The sequence below is a fragment of the Chiloscyllium punctatum genome, chromosome 10 (assembly GCF_047496795.1).
Source record: "Chiloscyllium punctatum isolate Juve2018m chromosome 10, sChiPun1.3, whole genome shotgun sequence".
In the NCBI taxonomy this organism is placed as follows: Eukaryota; Metazoa; Chordata; class Chondrichthyes; order Orectolobiformes; family Hemiscylliidae; genus Chiloscyllium; species Chiloscyllium punctatum.
Window position 1 is genome coordinate 55,341,724 of NC_092748.1, and position 14,246 is coordinate 55,355,969.

Below are 14,246 nucleotides of genomic sequence, written 5' to 3' on the forward strand. Positions count from 1 at the left end.
CAGTGATTTGTTTTTGAATCAAATATCTTCATTTTTTACTCTAGATATATTTTTAATGTTCCTAACTTGATCATAACTGAAGATATTATAGCAAAGTTAGTTATGAAAGCTCAAACCAATTTCTTGAAAAACTTACTTTTATTCTGAAATACCAACATTAATATGGAATACGATGTGCACATGGTAATTTTTTATTCATAGATATTATGCTTCAACATAGATAGAAATTGTTTTATTTGATAGAAACAACATGTTCAAATGTTACATTCATAATGCTCCCATTGACAACTAGCCTTCTGTATACAATAGTCTGGTAGGGCACTCCAACTTAACAGTGTAATCTAAAGCGGACATAAAGTAAGCCATTTATCTTGTTTGACATCTTACAAAGTTCAGGCCTCTGCACAACATGAGTGATATTTACTGCAAGAATAGAGCAATATCAGCAACATGCCGCAGCACCTTTCATTTAAAGCCATGACTAGACTGACAGCACCATTGTACCTCTGCAGAAGCAAATACCCACATTTGAAATAATTGTTCATTACTTAAGATATCAGAAGCAATGAAGATGTTGGTAGGTGCATATACAAGAACCATGAATTGTGATTTAATTTTTCTCCTTGGGTTTTCGTATTTGTGGTTCCCAAAATACCTTTCCATATACACAGCTATCTGCATTATTTATTATGTATCTGTTTGGAAGATTCCAAAGTACAAACATACAACCTCATTAAACAGAGGTTTAACTGCAAACAATTCACTTTGTTAGAGCATTAGAAGTCTGTCTGATAGAGATGTTCAAAATTGGGAAAGATTTTACTCTGCAAGGAAAACTATTTCCTGCTTAACAATCAATGTGTAAGAAAGGGGTGTAACTTGAAATAATTCATTGAGATTAAATGGCATTATCATCACTGAATCCCCCACTATGAACATTCTGAAGGTTATCATTAACCAAAAACTGAATTAGATTAACCATTTAAATACTGTGGCTACAAGAGCAGGTTAGAGACTAGGAATTCTGTGCCAAGTAATTCAAATCCTAATTCGGCAAAGCCTGTCCATTGTTTAGGCTGCAAGTCATTGTATGATAGAATAATTTCCATTTGTCTGGATGAGTTCAGCTCCAATGCAAGAAGCCCAGAGCCATACAGGACAAAGTATCCTTCACCATAAGTGTTTGTATCTTCCATCAATCTCATTCAGTGGCAGCAGTATATACCATCTACAGTTGAATTGCGGCAGCTCTCCTTGGCTACTTCAACACCACCTTCTAAAGCTGCAACCTCTATCAGCTTTAGGACAAGAGATGGAGATACGTGATCATACCATCCTGTCCAAGCCGCACACTGTCCTGACATGGAACTATATTGACATTCCTTCACTGTCACTCGGTTAATATCCTGGAACTCCTATCCTAACAACAGTGTGGGTGTTCCTACCCATCATGAACTGTAGTGGTTCAAGGAGACAACTCACCATCACCTTTAATATTAAAGTTTAACACTACCTCTTGCTTTCATATTCTATACATTTTAAAAGCAAAGTTGTATTTGCCTTTTAATGATTTTACTTGCATTGTTGTACTTCCACGCTATGATATTTCTATTGTTCTATTTAAAATCTAACCGTTTAAGGCATACCTCCTTACCATTATTCTTCTTTTAAAATGTAGTACTTCACATTTCTCCACATTGAAAAATTTGTTACCCAACTGCTTTTCCATCAGTCTCTACGTTTTTCACCATCTTCATCACAATTTTATATATGTGAATTTGAGTTCGTATCAATGGGCCATTTTGCCTATTGAAACTCCTCTGCTCTTTAAAAATATCTACTTCAACGAATAATGGAACAGGGCTGGCCTGGATTGCCTATCATTTCAACTTGTTCCAGTCCACTGAATGATTTTCTTGTAGCTTGATTCTATTTTGTTGTCCGTCTGTTAGTTGCTTTCATTTGAGATTATTCTGACTTTTCCATTGGTCCACAGTTTACATTTTTCTGGCCCTAGCTGCCTCCTCTTAACAGGATATGCAGTCTTGCTTCATGTCTGTCCCCTATCAGGATGGTTTGAAAGCTCTCTGCTTCTTCCTTAAAGATGTGAATGGTCCCAATACCAACCTCCATCACCAAGGCAAGTCTTGTGTGCACTTTGAAAAATTATTCCTTAAATTCATTTCACCTTCCCCAACTCATAGAACATTATAGCGCAGTACAGGCCCTTCGGCTCTCGATGTTGCGCCAACCTGTCATACCAATGTGAAGCCCATCTAACCTACACTATTCCATGTACATCCATATGCTTGTCCAATGACGACTTAAGTGTACTTAAAGTTGGCAAATCTACTACCGTTGCAGCCAAAGCATTCCATACCCTTACTACTCTCTGAGTAAAGAAACTACCTCTGACATCTGTCCTATATCTATCACCCCTCAATTTAAAGCTATACCCCCTCTTGCTCGCCGTCACCATTCTTGGAAAAAGGCTCTCCCTGTCCACCCTATCTAACCCTATGATTATCTTATAAGTCCCTATTAAGTCACCTCTCAACCTTCTTCTCTCTAACGAAAACAGCCTCAAGTCCCTCAGCCTTTCCTCGTAAGACCTTCCCTCCATACCAGGCAATATCCTAGTAAATCTCCTCTGCACCCTTTCCAAAGCTTCCACATCCTTCTTATAATGTGGTGACCAGAACTGTACACAATAATTCATGTGCGGCTACACCAGAGTTTGTACAGCTGTAGCATAACCTCATTGTTCCGGAACTCGATCCCTCTATTAATAGAAGCTAAAACACTGTATGCCTTCTTAACAACCCTGTCAACCTGGGTGGTAACTTTCAAGGATCTGTGTACCTGGACACCAAGATCTCTCTGCTCATCTACACTACCAAGAATCTTACCATTAGCCCAGTACTTTGCATTCCAGTTCCTCCGTCCAAAGTGAATCACATCCAACTTGTCCGCATTAAACTCCATTTGCCACCTCTCAGCCCAGCTCTGCAGCTTATCTATGTCTCTCTGTAACCTACAACTCCACCGACCTTAGTGTTGTCTGCAAATTTACTAACCCTCATCCAGGTCGTTTATAAAAATGACGAACAGCAGTGGACCCAACACCGACCCTTGCAGTACACCACTGGTAACTGGACTCCGGGATGAACATTTCCCATCAACCACCCACCCTCTGTCTTCTTTCAGCAAGCCAATTACTGATCCAAACTGCTATATCTCCCACAATCCCATTCCTCCGCATTTTGTACAATAGCCTACTGTGGGGAACCTTATCGAATGCCTTGCCGAAATCCATAGACATCACATCAACTAGTTTACTCTCATCTGCCTGTTTGGTCACCTTCTCAAAGAACTCAATAAGGTTTGTGAGGCATGGCCTACCCTTCACAAAACTGTGCTGACTATCCCTAATCAAATTATTCTTTTCTAGATGATTATAAATCCTATCTCTTATAACCTTTTCCAACACTTTACCAACAACTGAAGTAAGGCTTACTGGTCTATAATTACCAGGATTGTCTCTACTCCCCTTCTTGAACAGGGGAACCACATTTGCTATCCTCCAGTCTTCTGGCACTATTCCTGTAACAAAGACGATTTAAAGATCAATGCCAAAGGCTCAGCAATCTCCTCCTTGGCTTCCCAGAGGATCCTAGGATAAATCCCATCCGGCCCAGGGGACTTATCTATTTTCACACTCTGCAGGATTTCTAATACCTCTTTTTTGTGAACCTTAATCCCACCTAGTCTAGTAGCCTGTATCTCAGTAATCTCCTCGACAACTTTGTCGTTTTCTAGAGTGAATACTGTTGAAAAATAATCATTTAGTACTTCCCCTATCTCCTCTGACTCCACACACAACTTCCCACTACTATCCTTGATTGGCCCTAATCTTATCCTTGTCATTCTTTTATTCCTTAAATACCTATAGAAAGCCTTAGGGTTTACCCTGATCTTATCCGCCAACAACTTCTCATGTCTCCTCCTGGCTCTTCTGAGCTCTCTCTTTAGGTCTTTCCTGGCTATCTTGTAACCCTCAAGCGCCCTAACTGAGCCTTCATATCTTATCCTAACATAAGCCTTCTTCTTCCTCTTGACCAGAGATTCCACTTCCTTCGTAAACCACGGCTCCCGCGCTCTACAGCTTCCTCCCTGCCTGACAGGTACATACTTATCTAGGACACACAGTAGCTTTTCCTTGAGTAAGCTCCACATTTCTAATGTGCCTATCCCCTGCAGTTTTCTTCCCCATCCTATGCTTCCTAACTCTTGCCTAATCGCGTCGTAATTGCCTTTCCCCCAGCTGTAACTCTTGCCCAGTGATGTACACCTATCCCTTTCTATCACTAAAGTAAACATAACAGAATTGTGATCGCTATCACCAAAGTGCTCACCTAAGTCCAAGTCTAACACCCTGGCCGGGCTCATTACCCAGTACCAAATCTAATGTGGCTTCGCCCCTTGTTGGCCTGTCTACATACTGGGTCAGGAAGCCCTCCTGCACACACTGGACAAAAACTGACCCATCTATAGTACTCGTACTATAGTGTTTCCAGTCAATATTTGGAAAGTTGAAGTCCCCCATGACAACTACCCTGTCTCTCTCACTCCTATCGAGAATCATCTTTGCTATCCTTTCCTCTACACCTCTGGAACTATTTGGAGGCCTATAGAAAACTCCCAACAGGGTGACCTCTCCTTTCCTGTTTCTAATCTCAGCCCTTACTATCTCAGTTGACAAGTCCCCAAACATCCTTTCTGCAACTGTAATACTGTCCTTGACCAACAATGCCACACCTCCCCCTCTTTTACCATCTTCTCTGTTCTTACTGAAACATCTAAATCCTGGAACCTGCAACAACCATTCCTGTCCCTGCTCTATCCATGTCTCCAAAATGGCCACAACATCGAAGTCCCAGGTACCAACCCATGCTGCAAGTTCACCCACCTTATTCAGGATGCTCCTGGCGTTGAAGCAGACACACTTCAAACCAACTTCTTGCTTGCTGGTGCCATCTTGCATCCCTGAAACTTGATTTTGGACATCGCTACTCTCAACCTTTTCTATACTCGAACTACAATTTTGGTTCCCTGCTGGATTAGTTTAAACCCACCCCAATAGCCTTAGCAAATTTCGCCCCCCCCCCCAGGATATTGGTACCCCTCTGGTTCAGATGAAGACCATCCTGCTTGTAGAGGTCCCACCTACCCCAGAAAGAGCCCCAATTATCCAAGAATCCAAAACCCTCCCTCCTGCACCATCTCTGTAGCCACGTGTTCAACTCCTCTCTCTCCCTATTCCTTGCCTCACTAGCACGTAGCACGGGCGACAAACCAGAGACAACTGCTCTGTTCGTCCTAGCTCTAAGCTTCCATCCTAGCTCTCTGAATTTCTGCCTTAAATCCACATCTCTCTTCCTACCTATGTCATTGGTGCCTATGTGGACCACGGCTTGGGGCTGCTCCCCCTCCCCCTTAAGGATCCCAAAAACACGATCAGAGACATCACGAACCCTGGCACTTGGGAGGCAACACACCAACCGTGAGTCTCTCTTGTCCCCACAGAACCTCATATCTGTCCCCCTAACTATGGAGTCCCCAGTGACTACTGCTCTGCTCCTCTTCCCCTTTCCCTTCTGAGCAGCAGGGACAGACTCTGTGCCAGAGTCCTGTACCCCACAACTTTCCCCTGGTAAGTTGTCGTCCCCAACAATATCCAAAACGGTATACTTATTGTTGAGGGGAATGGCCACAGGGGATCCCTGCACTGCCTGCCGGTTCCCTTTCCGTCCCCTGACTGTAACCCATTTGCCTTTTTCTTGTACCTTAGGAGTGACTACCTCCCTGTAACTCCTCTCAATAACCCCCTCTGCTTCCCGAATGATCCGAAGTTCATCCAGCTCCAGCTCCAGTTCCCTAACGCGGCTTTCGATGAGCTGGAGTTGGGTGCACTTCCCGCAGATGTAGTCAGCAGGGACACTAGTGGTGACCCTTACCTCCCACATTCTGCAGGAGGAACATACAACTGCCCTAACCTCCATTCCCTCTATTCTAAATTCCCAAAGAGACTGTTGAAAAAATAAGGAATAAAAAAAAACTCGTTACCTTACCAATCAGGCGCACAGGTCCTTTTTTTTTGTTAGAGGAGGAGGATGGGTGGGAGACACTACCCGAGTAGTGTTTCGGGTAACGCAACCACACAATTATATGACTTCCCAGAAGTCCTTCACTCCTCCCTCGCACCTCTCGGCAAATAGATCTGATTCCCGAGGTAAGTCCCTTTTAATGCGGGAAAACTCGCCCTTCCCAGCAGCCCTCACTTCACCATTCCTTCCCTCCTCGCTGCTCTGGCAAAATGGAGGCCCGACTCCCGAGGTAAGTCCCTTTTATTGCGGGAAGATTCACCCTTCCCGGCAGCCCTCACTTCACCATTCCTTCCCTCCTCGCTGCTCTGGCAAAATGGAGGCTCGAATCCCGAGGTAAGTCCTGAGACTGTTAGAAATAAAGAAGGCTGTTCGGCCCTTCAAACTTGCTCCACCATTCAGTAGAATCATGGCTGATCCGACGCTCCTCACGTTTACTTTCCTGTTTTTTCCCCATGACCCTTGATTCCTCTACTGAGCAAGAATATATCTATCTCAGCCTTAAATATACACAAGGACATGACTCCCATAACTCTCTGCTGGAGACAAAAAAAACTGCAGATACTGGAATCCAAAGTAGACAAACGGGAGACTGGGAGAACACAGCAAGCCAGGCAGCATTAGGAGGTGAAGAAGTCAACAGTTTGGGTGTAACCGTTTTTCAGGATTGGGGTGGGTGTAAGGGGAGATACAGATAAAGGAGGTGGGGGTGGTGCAGGGTGGCAAGGAAGGGATAAGTGTATACAGATAGAGGGTAAGACCTGGTTGGTCAATGGGAGGAATGAATCTAGTAGGTGGCAGGGAGGAATGGAAAGGAGGGATAGAAGGGAGGGGGAGGGTCTAGGAAGGGAATTGGGTGATGGGAAAGGAGGTTATTTGAAATTGGACAACTCGGTGTTCACTCCTCCGGGCTGTATCCTGTCCAAGCGGAAGATAAGATGTTGTTCTTTCAATTTGCGGTTTGATTCGTTGTGGCATTAAAATGGGCAGTGTTTGGGAGGTACAGTTGGCTCCTGTGGGCCCAGCTGAGATGCTCTGCGAAGCATTCCCTAAGCTCACGTTTGGTCTCCCAAATGTAGACCAGATAGAGTAAACTAGGTTGGAGGACAGGCAGGTGAACCTTGGTCTCACCTGGAAGGACTCTTTCGTGCCCTGGATGGAGGTGAGGGGGGTGGTGTGCCAGCAGGTTTTGCATCTTTTCTGGTTGGAGGGGAAGGTCCCTGGGGTTTTGGGGGGTTGGGGAGGCGGGGGAGGGTTGGTAGGGAGAGTGGTGCAAACTAAGGATTGGTGAAGAGAACAGTCCTTGCAGAAGGTAAAACAAGGGCTGCAGATGCTGGAAACCAGAGTCGAGATTAGAGTGGTGCTGGAAAAGCACAGCAGTTCAGGCAGCATCCGAGGAGCAGTGAAATCGACGTTTCGGGCAATTGCCCTTCATCAGGAATACAGTCCTTGCAGAAGGCAGAGAGGGGTAGAGAGAGGAAGATGTCCTGGATGGTGGGGTCTAGTTGGAGTCGGCAGAAGTGTTTAAGGATGGTGCGTTGGATGCGGAGACTGGTGGGGTCAGAGAACAAGAACAAAGAAAATTTACAGCCCAGGAATAGGCCCTTTGGCCCTCTAAGCCTGAGCCGATCCAAATGTGCTGTCTAAACCTGTCGGTCAATTTCTAAGCATCTGTATCCCTCTGCTCCCCATTTACTCATGCATCTGTCCAAACACATCTTAAATTAATCTACCATGCCTGCCTCTACCACCTCTGCTGGCAACGCGTTCCAGACGCCCATCACTCTCTGTGTGAAGTACTAGTCACGTGTAGCCCCCTTAAACTTTCCATCTCTCACATGACCTCTCGTTATGGAATCCTTCACCCTGGGAAAAAGCTTATCTCGATCTATCCTGTCTATACCCTTAATGATTTTGTAAACCTCAATCAGGTCTCCTTCAATCTCCTTTTTTCTAATGAAAATAAACCTAACCTACTCAGCCTCTCTTCATAGCTAGCACCTACCATAGCAGGCAACATCCTCGTAAACCTTCTCTGCACACTCTCCAAAGCATCCACACCCTTTTGATAATGAACAGGCTGGAGCTGTTTTCCCTGGAGCGTCGGAGGCAGAAGGGTGACCTTATAGAGGTTTACAAAATTATGAGGGGCATGGATAGGGTAAATAGACAAAGTCTTTTGCCTGGGGTTGATGTGTCCAGAACTAGAGGGCATAGGTTTAGGGTGAGAGGGGAAAGATATAAAAGAGACCTAAAGGGCAACTTTTTCACACAGAGGGTGGTACGTGTATGGAATGAGCTGCCAGAGGAAATGGTGGAGGCTGATACAATTGCAACATTTAAGAGGCATTTGGATGGGTATATGAATAGGAAGGGTTTGGAGGGATATGGGCCGAGTGCTGGCAGGTGGGACTAGATTGGGTTGGGATATCTGGTCAGCATGGACTGGTTGGACGGAAGGGTTTGTTTCCATGCTGTACATCTCTATGACTCTATGTGGCAACCAGAACTGTACACAGAATTCTAAATGCAGCCGAACCAATGTCTTGTACAATTTTAACATGACTTGCCAGCTCTTATACTCAATACCCCGTCCAATGAAGGCAAGCATACTATATGCCTTCTTGACCACTCTATCCACCTGTGCAGCAACCTTCAGGGTACAATGGACCTGCACTCCCAGATCTCTCTTCCCATCAACTTTTCCCAAGGCTCTTCCGTTCATTGTATAATTTGCTCTCGAACTAGTCTTCCTTAAATGCGTCACCTCACATTTGTCTGGATTGAAATCCATCTGCCACTTTTCTGCCCATCTCTCCAGTCTATCTATATCCTCCTGTATTCTTTGACAGTCCTTATGCTTTCTGCTACTCCACCAATCTTCGTGTCATCTGTAAACTTGCTGATCATACCAACAGTGCCCTCTTCCAGATCATTTATGTATATTACAAACAACAATGGCCCCAACACTGACCCCTGTGGAACACCACTGGTCATCTTTCTCCATTTCGAGAAACTCCCTTCAACTACTACTCTCTGTCTCCTGTTGCTCAACCAGTTCTTTATCCACCTAGCTAGAACACCCTGCACACTATGTGACTTCACTTTCTCCATTAATCTACCATGGGGAACCTTATCAAACGCCTTAGTAAAGTCCATGTATATGACATCAGCAGCCCTCCTTCATCTATCAACTTGGTCACTTCCTCGAAGAACTCCATTAAGTTGGTAAGGCACGATCTCCCCTGCACAAAACCATGTTGCCTATCACTGATAAGCCCATTCTTTTCTAAGTATAAATAGATCCTATCCTTCAGTACCCTCTCCAGCAACTTTCCCACCACCGACGTCAGGCTCACTGGTCTGTAGTTACCCGGAATATCCCTACTACCCTCCTTGTACAGGGGGACAACATGAGCAACCTTCCACTCCTCCAGCACCTCACCTGTATTTACAAATGCCTCAAAGACATCTGTCAGGGCCCAGCTATTTCCTCTCTCCTCACCTCCCTCAGCAACCTGGGATTGATCCCTTCTGGATGTTCAAATACAACCCATTTACTGGTTTCCCTCTATCCGTTCTGGTTGATGCTTCCTCAAAAATCTCTAATAAATTAGCCATACATGATTTCCCTTTCAAAGATGCAGCAATAGGTACACACACAGGTTCTAGTTATGCCTGTCTCTTTATGGGTTATGTGGAATATTCCTTGTTCCAGTCCTACTTGGGCCCCACACACACAACTTTCTCCAAAAAAATCAATGATGTCATTCGTGCTATTTCTGGTTCTCATCCAGCATTAGAAAAGTTCATCAAGTTTACATCCTTCCCTGACTTATACTTGCCCATCTCTGACTTTCCCTTCCTTAATTTCACTGTCTCCATTGATTTTGAAAAGCTGTCCACCAATATCCATTTCAAACCCACCAACTCCCATAAATTGTACTGCTTCCTGCCAGGGCTCCACTCCATTTTCCCAGTTTCTTCATCTCTATCTCATCTATTCTCATGTTGGGACCTTCGACTGAGTTGTTTGTGTCTGATATGTCTGCCATCTTCGCCAACTGGAGATGTCCCCCTCCTCCACCGCAGCCATAGTTGACAGGGACCTCAACCATATCCCAACCATCTCCCTTATGCCTGCCTTTTCTCTCATTCCCAGGACAATGAAGGGTTCCCCTTCTCCTAACTTCGACCCTAAACGTCTCCATATTCAAAGAATTATTTTCCATCCTGTTCACCATTCCCAGCAGAATACCACAAACAAATGTACCTTCCCAACTCCTCCACTGTCAGCGTCCTTCAGGCACTGTTCCCGCTTTGACACTATACTCCATTTTCCATCATTCCTAATGTTTCCACACTTTCATTTGGCCCTTCCCATGCTATCACCATCCAAAGCCCCAAACACGCCATCCAGGTGAAGTAGTGCTTGTACTTCTTTCAATCTGGTCTACTATAGTCACTGCTCACAATGATCTCTTTTACATTGGTGAGACTGCATGGAGACTGGGCGGCAGTTTTGCAGAATACTTTTGCTCTGTCTCTAGAAATTATCCCAACTTTACACTTGCTTACCATTTCACTAAATCACCTTGCTCCCATGCTGACATTTCTGTCCATGACCTGCTTCTGTGTTCCAATTAAGCTCAACACAAGCTGGAGGAACAACATCTCATTTTCTGCTGAAGCACTTTAAAACCTCTAAGTTTCAATATTGATTACCACAACTTCACAGTATGATCTCTGTACTCCATTTTTCTTACATCTCCCACCAGCATGCAGCAATATCTTGCTTGCCTTTTGCTGGCTGTGCTCTCAGCAGAGTGGACTTTTCTGCTTTTCCCAACTAACATTTGCTTCTATTTAGATTTCTTTTTCTCCTTTACCACTATTATCACTGCCTTGGGCATGCTCACCATCACTTGCTTCTTCTCTCCCTATGTCACTAACATAAGAACCATAATTTTCCAATTCCTTTCAGTTCAGAAGAATCAGACTGGACCCAAAACATTAACTCTGTCTCTCTCTCCACAGATGCTGCTAGACCTGCCAAGTTTCTGCTGTATTTTCTATTTTTATTTCAGAACCCCAGGGTAGTGTTATAGAGTCATAGAGTTATACAGCATGGAAACAGACCCTTCATTCCATGCTGACCAAATATCCTAAACAGATCTAGTCCCATTTGCCAGCATTTGGCCCATATCCCTCTTAAACCCATACTGTTCGTGTACCTATCCAGTTGCCATTTAAATGTAATAATTGTACCTGCTTCCACCACTTCCACTGACAGTTTGTTCCATACAAGCACCACCCTCTTCTGGGAACATGGGTTCAAATCCCATCATGGCAGACAATAAAATTTGAATTCAATAAAAATTGGGAATATAAAAATCTCATGGCAGCCATGGTTAATTGGTGTTAAGACTCAACTTTTTTTTAGGAAAGGAAATCAGCCATTCTTGGCTGGTCGAGTCTGCATGTGATTCAAGACTCAAATCAATGTGACTGACTCTTACATTCTGGGGAATTAGGAATGGACAATAAATATTGATCGAGCCAGTGACACCCATATTCCATGTAACTTTTGAAACGGTTATGGCTTTGTCCAATTTTTCTTAAATTCTCTCATCCACCCCAACTCCCCAGACACACAGCATAGTTTTGTTTACTTAATAGAGAACATCTATTTTTGTCCCTTTCATAGCTGTTGTGTAGGATTGATTGCAATGGCATAAGGCTGAGACAGCCTAACAGCTCATTTGAAGCTTTGAAATCCATCAGGCTCATTATTAATTCCCACACACTCTTCAGTATCTTTGTACTCCTCTTCTCCTATTAATACTGCTGCTGCTATACTTTTCCCCTTGCACCAGGTAGTTGCATATGAGTCCTCCCATGTTGAAGAGGACTCATTTGTTGAATCTTTTAAGAAACTAGGATTCAGTTAAAAAAAATCCTCTCTTCAAAATGTACAGCCAGACTTACTTATACGTGTCAGTCTCCCTTCAATTGTCCATAATTTATTTCCTTTACCATCCACTATTCTGAATAGGTCCTTCACTGAGCTGTTATACTGACTTTCTCAGTTAAAATAGACAAAAATACCTTGTCAACATAATAGGGTCCACTTAGTATGAGCAGATACCTGAACTATTCAGTACGAGATCAGGGAGTTAAGCAAAACATAACCACGTGCATTGATTTATTACCTTGGAATACTAGACAAAGCAAGTGGAATCAGGCCTAATTTTCCACAGTGGACTATAACCTTAAAGAATTTTGTTTCTGGTGTTGACACAAATTACAGATATTTATAATAGACATTAATTAATAGAGATGAGAATACAACCTTTAGATTACTGCATGACTATAGTTATAGATATACCTTTCTCTGAATTGTGTTTTTTATATATGGGCGAAATTGTAATTTTCTGATTCAGTTTTAAAATGTTTCTCTTATTCTGTATTTCTAGATTGTGGCTTGAATGTTCATAAGCAATGTTCCAAGATGGTGCCAAATGATTGCAAACCAGACCTGAAGCATGTGAAAAAAGTCTATAGCTGCGATCTGACAACATTAGTTAAAGCACATAACACAAAAAGACCAATGGTGGTGGATATGTGCATTAGAGAAATTGAAAACAGAGGTAGGAATCACTAATTATCCTTGGATTATGAGCAGTCACTGATAACTTCCATCGTAATCAATTGGATACGTTTTTAACTGTATTAAAACTGTTCTAATTAAAAGCATTCTGACTTGCAGGCCATTTATTACTGCTGTATTCTGTGCTTTCACTTTGTGCTAAGAGTTGCTTAATAAGACCTTAGGAGCAGAATTAGGCTGTTTGGATTTGGTGCTAGGCAACAAGCCAGGTCAGGTGTCAGATCTCTCAGGAGAGCATTTCAGTGACAGTGACCACCACTGCCTCACCTTTACCATAGCCATGGAGAGGAATGGCAATAGACAGTATAGGAAGGTATTTCATTGAGGGAGGGGAAATTATACTGCTATTAGACAGGACTGTGGAGTATAAATTGGGAACAGTTGTTCTATGGAAAAGGCACAACAGAAATGTGGAGGTTGTTTAAGGACCACTTGTTGCAAGTATTGGATAACTTTGTCCCACTGAGACAGGCAAGGAATCGAAAGATGAAGGAACCTTGAATGACAAGAGCAAAGGAGCCTCTTAAGTAAGCTTAAGCTTACTTAAGGTTGAGGAAGTAAGGATCTGGCACAGCTTTAGAGAATTACAGGGTAGCTAGGAACGGATTGAGGAGAGCTAGGAGAGGACACGAAAGAGCCTTGACAGGAAGGATCAGGGAAAACACCAAAGGCATTCCACACGTACATGAGGAATAACAGAATGATCAGAGACAGGGCAGGGCCATTCAGGGATAGTGGAAGGAACTTTGCCTGGAGTCTGAAGAGGTAAGGGAGGCCCTAAATGGGTTTTTTGCTTCAGTATTTACAAGAGAGAGGGACCTTATTGGTAGTGAGAACACCATCGACCAGATTAATAGGCTTGAACAGATTGATATTAATTGAAATGAATTGAATTTATTGTCACGTGTACCGAGGTACAGTGAAAGACTTTGTCTTGTGAGCAATATAGGCAGATCACATGTTAAATAGCATAGATAAGTAAATAATAGGTGAATAGGTAAACAGCGGCGAAAACCAAAACACAGGTACAGGCGAATGCTAAGAGTTTTTGAGTCTATTCAATATTCTAACAGTAGGGTAGAAGTTATTTCAAAACCCACTGCTGTGTGTGTTCAGGCTTCTGTACCTTCTCCCTGATGCTAAACATTGTAGAAAAGCATTGCCAGGGTGGGATGGATCTTTGAGAATTCTGGTGGCCTTTCCTACAGTGGGCTTGGTAGATGGATTCTATAGATCTTGGCCTTTGTGATTGTCCGGGCCGAGTTCACCACTCTCTGAATGGTACAGTTGACATACCAGGTAGTGATACATCCAGACAGAATGCTCTTGACGGTGCACCTATAAACGTTGGCAAGGGTATTTGCTGTCATGCCAAATTTTCTCAGCTGCCTGTGGAAAAAGAGACGTTGGGC

The 14,246-nt window shown here is 43.4% G+C and overlaps 1 protein-coding gene across 5 annotated transcripts in view; it reads left to right on the forward strand.

Annotated features, from left to right (window-relative positions):
- The window catches only part of chn1 (chimerin 1), a 236,366-nt gene that overhangs the window by 162,884 nt on the left and 59,236 nt on the right, over positions 1 to 14,246 (forward strand). For all 5 annotated transcript variants that reach the window (XM_072579176.1, XM_072579175.1, XM_072579178.1 and 2 more), the window contains one exon: positions 12,641 to 12,814. In XM_072579176.1, the coding sequence (XP_072435277.1) occupies positions 12,641 to 12,814 (174 nt within the window). The remainder of the gene's footprint in view (positions 1 to 12,640; positions 12,815 to 14,246) is intronic.